The sequence below is a fragment of the Podarcis muralis genome, chromosome 8 (genome assembly GCF_964188315.1).
Source record: "Podarcis muralis chromosome 8, rPodMur119.hap1.1, whole genome shotgun sequence".
In the NCBI taxonomy this organism is placed as follows: Eukaryota; Metazoa; Chordata; class Lepidosauria; order Squamata; family Lacertidae; genus Podarcis; species Podarcis muralis.
The window spans coordinates 59,044,775-59,060,115 of NC_135662.1; the positions used below are offsets into that span (position 1 = coordinate 59,044,775).

Consider the following 15,341-nt stretch of genomic DNA (forward strand, 5'->3'; position numbering starts at 1 on the left):
ATAAACTCTAGCATACAGTTTTGATTCTACTCCACATGTAGATACAGCAATGCTTCACTACTAAACACAGCACATGCTTTCACTCTAGCATGTTATTCATTTAAAGTATATATGTCCTACCTTTCCATGAATACCAAACAATACCACTGCCTTCAATGAGCTTCCAAGAATAATGTTTATTAGTAATCATATATCAGGGGTTATCTGCCTACATTGAAATACGCACCTAAGCAGGTAGAATCCTATGTACAGGATGCACTATGTACAGGATGCCAGTGTGGTGTAGTGGTTAAGAGCAATAGTCTCGTAATCTGGGGAACCGGGTTCGTGTCTCCGCTCCTCCACATGCAGCTGCTGGGTGACCTTGGGCCAGTCACACTTCTTTGAAGTCTCTCAGCCCCACTCACCTCACAGAGTGTTTGTTGTGGGGGAGGAAGGGAAAGGAGAATGTTAGCCGCTTTGAGACTCCTTCGGGTAGTAATAAAGCGGGATATCAAATCCAAACTCCTCTTCTTCTTCTTCTTCTTCTTCTTCTTCTTCTTCACAGTCCAGGTGTTCAGCTCTACTTTTTCCTATGACCTCTAAAACAACCCCTGCTACCCATTCCTATGCCTGCTCAGAGACAGAGTGGTAGTGGCATGGACAAGGACAGTAGCACTGGATTGTGCATTAACAGCCTGCATTAGAAAAGGTTCCTGGGCTCTGGTCTGAATTTCCAGAAAGAATGGTGTTTTGTTACAGCCAGCTGGCTCCGTAATTACTGAGATGCCTCATCATTGTTACATGCCACATTCCCCCCATAAAACTATTTGCTAGTTCTGAAGCAGGTTGGTTTTTGAAATACTGAACAAGTCTACACAAACTGTAACCTACATACATAGAACATATCCTACCTTCACTATAGAGAGATACCTGTCACAGGTAAGCCTGCCAGCTGCTCTACAACTGCTATTTTTAAATTTAATTTAATCTTTTTGCAGGACTGTAATTATTCACAGCATTGCACCTGTCTTGGGCGGGAGACACCCCTTGTTCTTGAAGTTCTTTTAATAAAAAGTTATCCCTCAAGGCTTACATGTAAACATATGTTTAAATAGTTGTTCATGGGTCCCCACCTATATCTAGTTTAAATTTTGCCAGATTGCTGCACTTCCAAAGAAAGTGTTTAAAAAAAAAAATACTGAGAAGAAAGTCCATTGTGCAACTCAGTGAAAATCTGAAGTTAAATTTTAAAGCTGTAATACAATACAATGCATGTATTGTCCTGTTTGGGGTAATTGCATATTCAGTGTTTTGTGAGGATTTGGGCTCAGTTCTTTAAACTATTTGATTGTTTTGTAGATTAAACAAAGGGGGAGGAAAGGCAGCATTCACATCTGCTTTTATGCATTGAAGGGTCCACCCACTATTGAGCAATATGAATTAGTCAGCCCGTTAATTAGTCATAAATGATCCAGTAAACAGCAGTTTGAGGAAAGGCACTTTGTACAGACATAACTGCCTCTCTTCCCATTATGGCTCTCTAATCCAGATGGTATAAAGCCTTTTCTTTAAAGACTTCACTAGCACTTGGTAAACAAAGTGCATATGGTAAGCACAACTTTATCTGCAAGAAAAACACACAATTTCTTTGGTTACCTACCTGCCCACACCATCTGTCAAGCAGATGGTTCAGGTTTCATTCATAAGATTAGGTAAGGGTGGCTGACTGAAAGGAGCCTCAAGGTAATATTTGATTCCATGTGCCAGTCTGCAATGCATTTATTCTGAAACATGAAGCATTTGTACCAAATACGTCAAAGCTCCTTGCTCAAAGGTACATCTTGTATATACTGCTCCTCTATATACAGGTTTCACGGTGCATGTTTACTAAATAAGATATAGACATTTACTTAAAAACAGCAGAGAACAACTTGTTCGGTGCTGCGGGTCACATTAGAAATAGATCAAGAGACTGACGACTAATCTTGCACTAGGGGCTTTATAACTGAAGATTAAATATTATAATGCTACAGTGAAACCTCGAGCCTGTACATCTTTAAATGTTTTAGCAATTACCGTATTTTTCGCTCTATAACACGCACCTGACCATAACACGCACATAGTTTTTAGAGGAGGAAAATCCATAGGCATGCCACCCGTAGGCATTTCCTCCATAACACGCACAGACATTTCCCCTTACTTTCTTGGAGGAAAAAAGTGAGTGTTATGGTGCAAAAAATACGGTAAATAAACTCCAAAGGGAATTGTTATAATGTGACCAACTATAGCTTCATCTACAAAGATATTTTGAAGCCTGCTAAATCAGATAATGATGGCATTTAATAGATGACTTCTGGACAGACTACAGGGTAGAGGCTCTCTGTTAATTAACGTTTCCCCACTCTTTGCTTTCGAAACTGCTTTCGAAACTGACTGGTTACCAAATCTACTTGTTCTGGGCCACTGCATACAGACCTTGTGCACTAATTCATGGAAAAACTAATTTGGGGGAATTTGCAACACTGTTTTTGAGATTTGAAACACTATTCATTTGAGACAATTGTACACTACAGATGGAATTGTGCTTGCTACAAATACCTTGTTTACTTTGGGGGGTTCAAGAAGAATCCATAAAAGCCAGTAGCGTCTAGTGGGCTGGCAATAACCATACCAGGGTTGCAACTGTTAATATATATTCATGAAAGAATAAAATGATTTAAGAGTAAAAATAATGGCTTTGGCGGTTTGAGGCACACTTACTTGAAATATAGAGTGAAAAAGGCTTACATGCTACCCACCCCACATTGCCCAGATTATATTATGGAGATGGGGAAGGGAAAATCTGAAGCTAAAACCTAACCTTTCAGTAACAGACTTTAGCAAACATGGATATTTATTTATTATTTACTTGGCAAAATTTATATACTACTAGACTGCAAAAAAGCACCCTCTAAGTGGTTTACAAATATGGAAAACATTAGAAAACAAAACATTAACATTCTTGATAAAGACAGTTAAAAACAAGTATTTAAAAAAATTAAAAAGATGATGGAAACAAACAGTAGCTTAAAAGAGAAAATACACATGTAACATCCATATGCCTAAATAGGGTTGCCTAAACAGAACTTTTACAGAATTTTAAGCAAATACCAATGTGAGTGCAAAAGTTTATATCATAAATGATCTGAAACAAAGAACAGAGAACAGTAACAAAAATAGAGTTCAAAGTTCAAAGTAGTTCTACACGGATCAAGTCAAGGGTTTTTTCTCCTGGCCGTTTACTAGGATGGGACAGGTGAAGTTACCCACAAAAACTTGATGGCGTGATTGAATTTCTGAGAATATTTGAGGATCGGGATTAGGGGGTTTGAAGCTTATCTTACTTAATAACTGTTACGGTACTGGTGTACACTGGCGGAAGAACAGGGGTGTGGGGAGAGCGCACTGCCCCTGGTGGCACGATCCCGGTGGGGTGCCATCGTGGCTGCCCCCCTGCTGGGCGCCACGCCCCCGCAGGTGGCACGCCATGCCCCTGCTGGCAGAGTGCCAAGCCCCCGGGACGTGCACCAGCCACGCCCCCACCTGCTCTCTCCCCGCCCCCACTGGAGCTTGAAGCTCTGCCACTAAAAAATATTCCAAAGGAAGGCTGCTGTCATGCTGGGAGGATGCAGAGTTCCTCGTGGCACTATGAGTAATTTGTAAAAGATTTTAAAATTTCAAATAACTGCCACAAAATCATAAGAAAAATAGCTCCCCTTTTCCTAGGGGAATAATGAACCCATTAAACTAGAAATCAGGCACATCTTTAGTTCAAGAACATAAGAAGAGCCTGCTGGATCAGGCCAGTGGCCCATCTAGTTCAGAATCCTGTTCTCACAGAGGCGGATCAGATGCCTGTGGGAACTGGTATTCAGAAGCACTGCTGCCTCCAAACTGCTCCCTCTCTTGCACAAAGTTATCTAATCCTCTTTTTTAAAGCCATCCAAGTTGGTGGCCATCACTGCCTCATGTGGGAGTGAGTTCCATAGTTTAACTATGCACTACATGAAGCAGGGAAGCCAATAATCTCTTTATTGTATTTTTAATATTTTGCTGGGAACCTCCCATAGTGGCAGGGAAACGCAGCCCGATGGATGGGGTATAAATAAATTATTATTATTATTATTAGTAGTAGTAGTAGTAGTAGTAGTAGTAGTAGTAGTATAACCACCAACCTTAAAGCAACTGTCAGTGGAGGTTTGCACAACAGTACAATAAAGACATTTCCCTTCTATTCTATTCTATTCTATTCTATTCTATTCATTAAGACAGATTGAGAAGTAGAATTTGGCCTGAGCACACCTGGATGGAAGAAAAATTCCCTATGTTTTGGAGAGGAAAGCTGGAACTTGCACCCAAATGTTTCCATGGACACTTCACACATTTCAGCTAAAGAAACCTGAGGGTCACCCACCTGGTTGCCCTTGTGCAAAATCTTCACTACTTTTAAATGTCAGAGTATCAGCTCAAGGTCACATTGATCCAGAAAAGGTGTCACAGCATAAAAGCAAAGCTGAGGTACCACCAGTAGAGAATATTTCAAGTAGATTACTTATACTAATTATGCCATAAGAGAATGCACAGGTTGAACACTTCAGCATTCATGTAGAACTCATCTTCCCTTGCATACAATCAACTACAGGTCACAATAGTCTTATAAAGTAGCTGTATTATCAGTTACAAAATGCATCTAAAACCATAAAGAGTGGAAAAACCCATTTAGTATAGCTCCCCTGTACTTCAGAATTACTAAGCAGGAATCAGAAGGAACTGTAATAAATCCATACAGTATTGTTCTTCTCTACAGCTTCATCTTAGGATGAAGAGTAATTAAGGGGGCTGTTTTATTAAGAGCTGGCACTATTTTAATACTTATTTCAGCCAGGCTACAACAAATAATAAATATGCATTTCAGTTTAAAAAGAATAAAAACTGCCTTACAGACAAAACCAACTATTATACTACTAATAAGAAGCAAAAAGAACAATTGTACAATGGTACCTTCGGTTAAGTACTTAATTCGTTCCGGAGGTCCGTTCTTAACCTGAAACTGTTCTTAACCTGAAGCACCACTTTAGCTAATGGGGCCTCCTGCAGCTGCCGCGCTGCCAGAGCATGATTTCTGTTCTCAACCTGAAGCAAAGTTCTTAACCTGAGGTACTATTTCTGGGTTGGTGGAGTCTGTAACCTGAAGCGTATGTAACCTGAAGCGTATGTAACCCGAGGTACCACTGTATTTAGAGCTCTATGGTAAACTCTTTAAAAGCAATCACATCATCATCTGTACACCCCCCACCCCACTTGCTCTTTTTTTGGTAGTAGATAGTGTCGTGGCAATATCAAACCACCCCCTTCTTTTAAAAGCCTAATGTGCAAGCAATTAAGTACCTTTTTGCTGTTTGCAACAGAAATTCACATTTTTCCTGGGTCTTGAAACAAGTGACATGACTAATATTTTGTGATATTTTGTTGAAAGCATGCTTTTCGTGATTAAGCATAAACTGATGAATAAGTGAGTTGTTGTTCATGTACTCTTACTGACAGAATGAATACCTTTTCAAACAAAATGAGAGAGACCTGCAATGGCAACTTTTGTGTCATTCCCATTCCCAAAGAGGTAAGGACAGAGACCAACATATACTTAATGCAGAATTCAACACAATATCTACTAGGACCTGCTCAAATCCACCTAGCATGTCTTATTAATGGTGAGTGTGTGTATGAGAGGGTGAGGAAAATGATATTGCATTCCACAATCATCAAATGCAACAATAACCAACTTCAGAACTTCAGCCCGCTAGAAAGGAGAGAGTTTCTATAACACTCCTTTGAGAAATGTTGGAACACCTGACTTGAGAACAGGACTTCATCCCCTTCCTCCATAAGGAAGAAGGTTGTAGATTAGCAGCTGCAGAGGGAAACTGCAAACATGTCTGAGATGCCTCACTTTGCAAAAAAACCCAGCTGTTGTGAAAATGGTGGTGGGGTTCAAACGGGAAACATGTAATTGTGTTTTGAATGTACATGCCTATTTTCATTCCAGTATCTCCATCCTCATGTCAGATACTGTATTTATTTGTGTGTTTATGTACACACACACACTTCCTTCTCCCCTTGAAAATACATTCAGAAGTGGAACACATGCAATTGATTTATATTGTTGGACCACTGGTCCATCTAGCACAGTACTGTTTACTCTGACTGGCAGCAGACAAAGCAAGTTTTCTGCCTCTGAACTATGGCCTCTCCCCCAAGGAGATATCCAGACCTGGTGTCAGCATCTGCCATGGTCAGGCAAATGCCAGACCTCCCTAAAACCAATGCTAACCGTATCTTTTTCAAAATACATTATTATTATTAATAATAATAATAATAATAATAATAATAATAATAATTATTATTATTAATCATTCAGATACAGAACCATGCAGGTATAGAGGTAAAGAGAGGGTTGGCTCATTTCACCAAATTGCAACAGAAGTACAGTGGTACCTTGGTTTATGAACAGTTCTGTTTGTTTACGAACTATTCGGTTTATGAACTCCGCAAAACCAGAAGTAGTGTTCTGATTTGCGAATTTTACCTCGGTCTACAAACGGAAGTCGAACAGTGGAAGGGCACCGGCAGTGGGAGGCCTCATTAGGGAAAGTGTGCCTCGGTTTAAGAACGGGTTTGGTTTAAGAACGGACTTCAGGAATGAATTAATTTCGTAAACCGAGGTACCACTGCACTAAACACGTCTTGGGGACAGGGCTCCCGCTTTCTTATCTGGCCTTCAGCAGAACTGATGCCATTAGGGAAAAACTGCCAATGATCTGAACAAGTAAATCAGACTTAAGCTTAACTAATATCTAATAGGAAAACTCAGCATGAATCTGTCAGATAGATTTACAGTGTGAAGCAATCAAAAAGCTAACCTGCTTCACTTTTTATAGCCACATCCATCAGCAGAGTTCTCTGCCTGGGAGCTACAGTGACATCATTACATACAGAACAGCCTCACTGTGCTTTATGAACTTTTAAAGTGGATTTCTTTTACAAAATTAAATTTTAAGAGGCAGTGGGTTATGTCTCCCTGCTATGTCAGGAAATCAGCCCCCGAAAACACACAATAATGGACAAAGTTTCATGCTATTACTGGTTTATATCTTGCATCTGTAATTAAGGAAGTAACTGACAAGATAAAGATTTCTGTCAAAGAAATCATAAGCCAAATACACAGGCCTAGCACTAGGGAGGAAGCAGGCAGGGCAGTGGCCAAGGGCCCAGAAACTCTCAGGGGACCCCTCACCAGACCAGATAAGAGCTGCTCCTGTCACTATGATTACCCATCCAAGCCCAGCAATTCAAATGGTAGCATGAGGGAATTCTGTAGAGTTGCAGCTACCTGCCTATGTTAGTAGTCCAGAATAAACTTTGCTTGTTTATTTAAATTGACTGTAATACCATATTCTGTATAATTTGAAAAATCAAACTGTTTGGTTAAGGTACAGCTGATGTGATTTGATCTAAGGGGATTCCAAATAACCTATACATATTTCAACCTACATTCTTGTTCTATGCCTTTTAGCCAAGCTAGAGTCTTAATATTCTATATTCAGAAGGTGGTGACAGTCAATACTCCACCGGGCCAGTACCAGAACTCAGGTAACTGAGACCACAATATTTGTGTGTATAATGAAGGCTTCATTATGTATCTATAATGCAAAGGCAAGAAATACATTAGATTTTATCAGGGTAATAGCAATCTCTAATAAGGCCTCTAAAGTCACTAATTAAGGAAGAGGTTTCTCCAGGTAACCAGGCAGGGAATGTTTATATGAGCTGTGATATATGTATTTTTCTCCCTAACCATAAGTGACTCACAAAAGCTATGCGGCCAAGACAACAATCAGGATTTACATAATAATGAATTAGTAAGCCATTTATTACAAGCAGGGAGAAGCAATATAACAAGACCTAGAAAGACCTTTCTGGCACTAAAATAGACAACTGGTACAAAACAGTTTGGGAAACAGCTCTTCTTGAGATATTAACAAATAAACTACAGTTGACATGTGGACAGATCAAGAAAGATGGCTTTACCCTGGTGTGGTTGAATTTAATAACATATGCCAGTATTCCAGAAAATGAATAATCCCTGCCATCCATGTTTGGCTCAATCTGGTTGATCTAAATTTAATTTTAAACATAAATTATTATCTTCACTTTGAAGCCTCCTCCCATGTTCATTAATATACCAGCATTTTATATTGTTTCATTGGAAACATAAGAGAAAAAATTGACTATTACTAGTACTTAATCTAAGCACAACCAAAATGGCTCCTGATTAGTCATTTTAGCTAAGTAATGCTGAATGTTATCTGTTAACTCTGTTCTATCCTGTTTCCCCTTTGTTATTGTTTTTATTTAAAATACTCCATGAACCAAGAACTTGTACAATGACCACTAATAATGAACCATATGTAGTAGCTATTGCTGCCAATTTATTAAGCTATTTTTGTGATGTGTGGGGTATTAGAAGAAGGCTCGTACTTCTGGTGGGGGAGCACACCGTGCTCCTTCTGGGGTAGTTTGTCCCCATCCTGCACTCAGCTACCACCTGTGGCTCCTAGAAGCTGTCAGTATGTGACAGCGGCCACATCCCAGTAAATGGATTCTACTGGCCAGCTAAACCAGGTGAGGGTAGCCCTCAATGTGTTAGGGGCTTCCCTAGCATGAGAAGACAAGCTCCAGCAGATTGAGTGGACAAGACCCATAGTGGGTCCAACATCAACAAGGCAGTTGCTGCACCTGCTGTAGAGGGAATGAGGGACAGATGGGGATGGTCAACCGGGGAAGGTAGACCATCAAGGAGAAGAAAAACTCTGGTCCTAAATCTCTGCTACCTTGTGGACTATCTTCGGGAGAAGAAACAGCTAAGGAGTAAACCCTACACAAATCCAGAGTGAAATCCCTAAGATGGTGCCTTCTATGCCTCCTTCCAGCAGCTCCTGCAGCCAACCTGGTGCCAAAAGTCTTGCTCAGCTTTTCTTTGAGGCTTTCAGTGTGGCTTGTCTTGTCATATGGGCAGCCCAATACTTCCATACACACTGCACAGGCTAGCGCCTTGAGGAGGACACTTCGGTGCGGCTAACACAATGTTCTGACTTCACCCCTGGAGGCACACTCCATTGTCTCTCAAGACAGATGGATGCCAACAACAAATGGCATAGAAAACTTTGTCTATTTATTAGTATCATTTATTATTCCTACAAGGGACGCGGGTGGCGCTGTGGGTAAAAGCCTCAGCGCCTAGGGCTTGCCTATCGAAAGGTCGGCGGTTCGAATCCCCGCGGCGGGGTGCGCTCCCGTTGCTCGGTCCCAGCGCCTGCCAACCTAGCAGTTCGAAAGCACCCCCAGGTGCAAGTAGATAAATAGGGACCGCTTACTGGCGGGAAGGTAAATGGCGTTTCCGTGTGCTGCGCTGGCTCGTCAGATGCAGCTTTGTCACGCTGGCCACGTGACCCGGAAGTGTCTGCGGACAGCGCTGGCCCCTGGCCTCTTAAGTGAGATGGGCGCACAACCCCAAAGTCTGTCAAGACTGGCCCGTACGGGCAGGGGTACCTTTACCTTTACCTATTATTCCTACAATCCCTGTTTATAAAACCCAAGAATAAGTTATTTTTTAAAATAAAAAGCTATGTGAGGACAAAGGGACTAGTGATTTTATTTTATTAGCTAAGGACTACCAACGTTTTTATGTACACACAAGATCCCAGACTGCCACACCTCCTACCAAGTGTTTCTGCAGCGACACTTTTGCAAAATATGTTAACCTTTGTCCTGCATTCTTACACATTAACAATTAACATAACCTCAAAATAGAGCTCAACATCACAGTTCAAAGGCTCTATTCTTGAAATACAGTCAAGTGATTTTTAGGATGTTAAACATTAAACAGCATGAATAATTCTGCAACACAGATTCTGTTTTCCTTTCCAAAAGTCATTCAAGTTGCACCTTAAACATTATAATGAGAGCTGGTAACACAGAGACTAACAGCACAATCTTAACTATGTCTACTCAAAACTAAGACCTTTTGAATTCAAAGGGGCTTCCTCCCAGATAAGACCAGTTAGGATTGCAGCCAAAATTAGATTTCAGGAAGTCCTCAAGTTGAATCTCACCTCTATCTACTATATACTTACTATGTGCTTTATGGAGGATACTCTCAGCTTCAGTCCCTAGTACTGATTTATCTTAACAGATTATTGTAAGAATTTAAAATACTGTGATACGTATGAAGCACTGTGAACCCTCTAAAGCACTCTATAAATTACGTGCTTTATATGAGAATTGCATACCATCAAGGGAAAAGGAGGGGTTTAATCATAGAATCATAGAATCATAGAGTTGGAAGAGACCACAAGGGCCATCGAGTCCAACCCCCTGCCAAGCAGGAAAGCAGGGTTTTTAAGGTAGATCCTGCAGCTTCGACCCTCAAAATAGCAGCAGCTTTTTTGCACTGATAATGGCATTTTACACATAAAACTGCCTCAAGTTTTCCAAAAGAAAAACATTTTTTCCCCAAGAGAAAAAATATTTTAAATATTTTAAAGAAATATACCTGTTGAGGGTGTTCCTAAGAGAGGCTGCTGTCCAGGAAAAGGCCCTAGTACCACTCACCTAACCTTAGAAAGTGGTGGTAGACTGAGAAGGGCCTCAAACTATGATCTGAGTGAACAAACAAGTTGGGAAAGGAGGAAAGGGTCCTTTCGATATCCTTGTCCCAAGGCCATCTAGTGCTCTATATGTCAAACTAACATTCTGAATTGCACCTGGAGGCAAACAGGATGTCAGTGCAGATGTTTCAGCACAAGGGAAGTATATTCTCTTTTCCACAAGAAACAGGTCACTGTATAATCCTGTGGAGCACAATTCAGTCCCAATAAGCATCACATTCTTATAAAGACATAAAAAGAAGCTGCGATGACTGAGGGAAAGTTCATTTTCACCTCTCTTCTTCAATGCACACAAAGATTATTGTCAAAAGCTATCACTTGTAACAGCTGGAGCTAAACTTATAAGTATTCTGTTACGAGGATAATTGAGTAGCCCACCAATTATTATTTGCCTAACAGCAGATTAATAGCTGGTGTTTAGTAAACTAGGTTTTTCTTGGCAAAATAAGAGGTACCATTGCCAGGCTGCCGGTGCTTCAGTCTACAGTGAACACACAACTACATTCAGAACTCTAAACCAATTGTGGCCAACATTTTCAGTCTGAGGGCCACCTGCCCACAATGGTCATGACCAAAGTTTCTCCTGAACTTTCACCTATGTGCATCGCCACATACAACCCACACATACCACATATGCAGAAACATGCACTCTCCACATATGCAGACCAGACATACACTCAGACATAGCATGCTCTCTCTCACACACTTACTCACCTGGGCATACACCACAAGCATCTCTCTCAGGGGTTTTCCTTCCCATTGCAACATAGAATCGTATAACTGAACCTCTCCTCCCATACCAGCAACACAATGAGAAAGGAGATGAAAGCTGGCTGGCAGCTTGAAAGGGTTCGGCAAGCTTCACCAGGCTAGCAGGCCACAGGTTTACCACATCTACCCTAAACTGTGATGACTATTAACTAAGGCTAGTTGAAACAAGCCAGCTTCAATACCTATGGTTTGAAATGGCTCATTATTACTAAACATGGCAAACTGTGGTTAATGTAAAATAGAAGCAAAAGCTTTCATATCTCACATCATAGTTATGTCGGCGGGAGGGGGGGGGCGGAGCAAGAGAGAAGGACTCGAGCCCAAGGCTCAATACAGTTAATTCTTGCTAACAAACCAGCCCAATGAAAGGTAGAGGAGGAATCTCTGTTAATCTGCTAGCTAAAGCACCAATATGACCCTCTGCTTTATTCTTCTGAGCACACTAGCTGCTTAGCTATAATTATAAGGTTAGGTCATGCTCAGTTTCAGTAGATGCCATTCTGCACACTATACTAAAACTTTGATTACAAAACAATCACATGGAAGTTTACATAAAGACAAGATCTTTACCTAACAGGCAACATTTTTAGTTTACACTGGACACATGAGTCAAATTCCACCTATTCTCAGTCCTATCTACCAATAATCAAGAGATCAACAAGGCTCTACTAAAATCATAACATGCCATTTCTTGGGTGGTGTGATGGGAAGCTGTATGCTTAACAAATAAATAAATCGGCATTAGAAGCAGTTACGAAGAAAGTGTAGCACAGGCCAAGTTCAATGTTGTGTAAATTTTGGGAAACTACACGTAGACCCAAAGCTGATGTGACCACATTAATTCACTTGAAGCCACAATTAGTGGTTTTTGTTGTGAAGGCTAAAGGTTGACTCCCATGCCTGGCAAGCAGGCAAAACTCATGCCTACTCACAAGGCAGCACAAAAATACAATCTACAGTTTCATGCAGGAGAAAGAAGCCCTTCAAGTACGGATGGCCCCGAACCTGACAGCCAATGGTCAGGAGTGATGGGAGCTGGAGTCAAGGTTCCCTGGAGGACTACCGGTTCCCTAGCCATGCCTTAGAATGGCAATCAAGGTAGCCAGAACGGGCTCTGCTCCTGCTATATTAAACAAAAGTTAAACCACAAGAAGCAGCATATAATTAAAAAAGTGGTCAGAGATAAAATGATGCTGTTCTATTGCGGAAACTAAGTAGGTTGGCCCTGTAAGTTATCTCATTGAGTCATAATGTGAAAACCATAACTGCAGGCTGCTGTGAGGACTTATTATTATTATTAGAGAAAAATTGTAATACACAAAGTGCTTTTGTTTGTGATGGTGCTCATCGGTACAGAGTACTGTCACCTCTCTTTTTGTTGCTGCTGCCCATAGCAACCACAACACTTGGAAGATATGAGTACCTGCAGCTCATTGATTACCAAAAATAGCACCAAGTAAGTACACACATATTCTAAGTGAACAAGCAAGCAAGACTACAGTGTTTTATTCAAGGCAATGACTACATGGATTAGATGCTACTTCCACAGTTCAACTCTATCAGTCCTCCTGTATAATACTGCAAAAAGGTATTCTGTATGTTCTAAATAGACCCCACCCTGTTTTGCACAGAGTCAAGTTACAGTTCTAGATTATAAGGGGGTCTCTCTGAAACAACGATTGTTCACCGACAAATGCAACATATTTTCTTTTCCAAGAGAGCAACTTACTTAATTGAGTTCCTAAAGTGGTCTTCAGCAGGGCTTTTAACAGTACAGCTGTTCAGGAGCCACAGATCAGCTTCTGCAGCATTGTCTGGAAGACAGAAATATATATTGAGCAATTAGAATTTTATCATGAGTTTTCTATAGGACTGGATTTAACCCTTTAACAAATGAGAACAGCTACCAGAAAAACATGAGTACGACATTGTTCATAATCAGCATTAACATATTTTTAAAAATTAGATTCCGGTGCAGGGAGGAGGTTTCATATACAACTATTTAAGGCTCATGAGATGGACAACCTGATCAATCAATACCATACAGAGCAGGGATGAGGAACCTTACAGCAATGTTCTTTCACAGACAACCTACTGGGTGCCAGGTGTCAGTGGTAGACAGGACAACAGATGTCACTGTGATTTTTGTATAGCAGGCTAATATTCTGGTCACACAGATGTCAGAGGTTTCTACATACCCACTTCCACACCCACACCCCTCTATCCATCTAAGCAAGCAAGAGCCATTATCACAGTTCACATTCCAGTCAGGCAAAAGAATGGAGAGAAAGCCTTGAGAGTTGGTTAGGAGAAGCCTGGATTCAGCCCTTGGCTCCAAGATCCCTCATATCTAGTATACAGCATTTCATTATCACATATCACACCTGTGTTTTCACCCATTTCTATATACCAGATAACCCCGTTCTTCTCATGTGCCAAATTCTGATTCTTCCTGAAGTGCATTCTCAGTGTCTAAATACAATTACCTTCTCTCTCACACTATTTCTACACACACATTGCAACACAAGGTTTAACTTCTGACAGTGCAATACCATAGCACAGAGAAGTATGGGTGAATATCCCAACCAGACAATTAGCACCCACACACATGGCTGAAATGTTCAAACTTGCCCATTTGTTCTCTACTAGAATAACAAATATTTTAAAGGTGTCCCTCATTCTAACTGTTGTTTTTAAAAGCACCACAGCTGTTGTTTTAACAAAGGTCAAGGAGACACAAGTGTGGCCATGTCAAAAACTCTAATAAAATGCAATAATTTAGCTGTAGCTTCTTTTGTATATATTAGGAAAGTGATAGTTTAATACTGAGGGTAGGTTCCTATTAAGAGCAGAACTGAAGAGCTGGCAGTAGCATGGCAGGTGTTTGAATACTAATGTATTAGGAGCAATCATTGGGTCAGTCACATCAAGTGAAGCTCCTCATGGATCAGTAGTGGGACCTTTGCTTTTAACCCGTTTATAAAGGACCTGGGGATTGGGGGTAAACAGTGAGTGGGCAATTTTTGTCTTTTAAAAGTGCCAAGTTATTGCTGTTTAAGAAAATGAACAAAAATGAAACTGCCAATATTATAATATTGTTATACAAATCTATGGTGCAACCACATTAGGATTCCTGCTGCTTAACCTCAAAAAGGACAGAGTAGAGCTCAAAAAGGTTTTAAAAAGATGAAACCAAAATGATCAAGAGGCTGGAACTATTCCAGTATGAAGTTGCAACATTAGAAGATTTTTAGTTGGGGGGAAGAAGATGAGGAAGTGGGGACTAGATAGAGGTATATAAATTAATGCATGATGTGAGAAAAGTGGATTGAGATCAGGAGAAAAACTTACTTCTGGGGCCATCCAATGAATCTAAATGTTGGAAGATTCAGACAGCCAAAAGAAAGTACTCCTTCACACAGCAGTTAAAATTATGGTATTTGTTCCCCCAAGATATAATAATAATATTATTATTATTATTATTATTATTATTATTATTATTATTATTATTAATAATAATAATAATAATATTCCTGACCACTCTGGGAGGCTTCCAACACCTACAAAAACATAATAAAACATCAACCATTAAAAACTTCCTATTATAGGACAGCCTTCAGATGTCGTCTAAAAAGTTGTGTAGTTCTTTATCTCCTTGACATTTGATGGGAGAGTGTTCCACAGGGTGGGCACCACTGTCGAGAAGGTCCTTTGCTTGGCTCCCTGTAACTTCACTTCTCGCATATAGCAATAGCCACCATCTTGGATGGCTTTAAAGGTGCATTAGATAAATTCATGGAGGATAAAGGTATGAAGAACTACTAG

General features: G+C 40.4%; 1 protein-coding gene across 7 annotated transcripts in view; it reads right to left on the reverse strand.

Annotated features, from left to right (window-relative positions):
* Positions 1 to 15,341, reverse strand: part of CDKAL1 (CDKAL1 threonylcarbamoyladenosine tRNA methylthiotransferase) — a 230,579-nt gene that overhangs the window by 176,167 nt on the left and 39,071 nt on the right. For all 7 annotated transcript variants that reach the window (XR_013394002.1, XR_013394004.1, XR_013394003.1 and 4 more), the window contains one exon: positions 13,246 to 13,330. Coding sequence is in view for 4 of the 7 variants with exons in the window: in XM_077933233.1 (XP_077789359.1) it covers positions 13,246 to 13,330 (85 nt within the window). In the remaining 3 variants the exon portion in view is untranslated. The remainder of the gene's footprint in view (positions 1 to 13,245; positions 13,331 to 15,341) is intronic.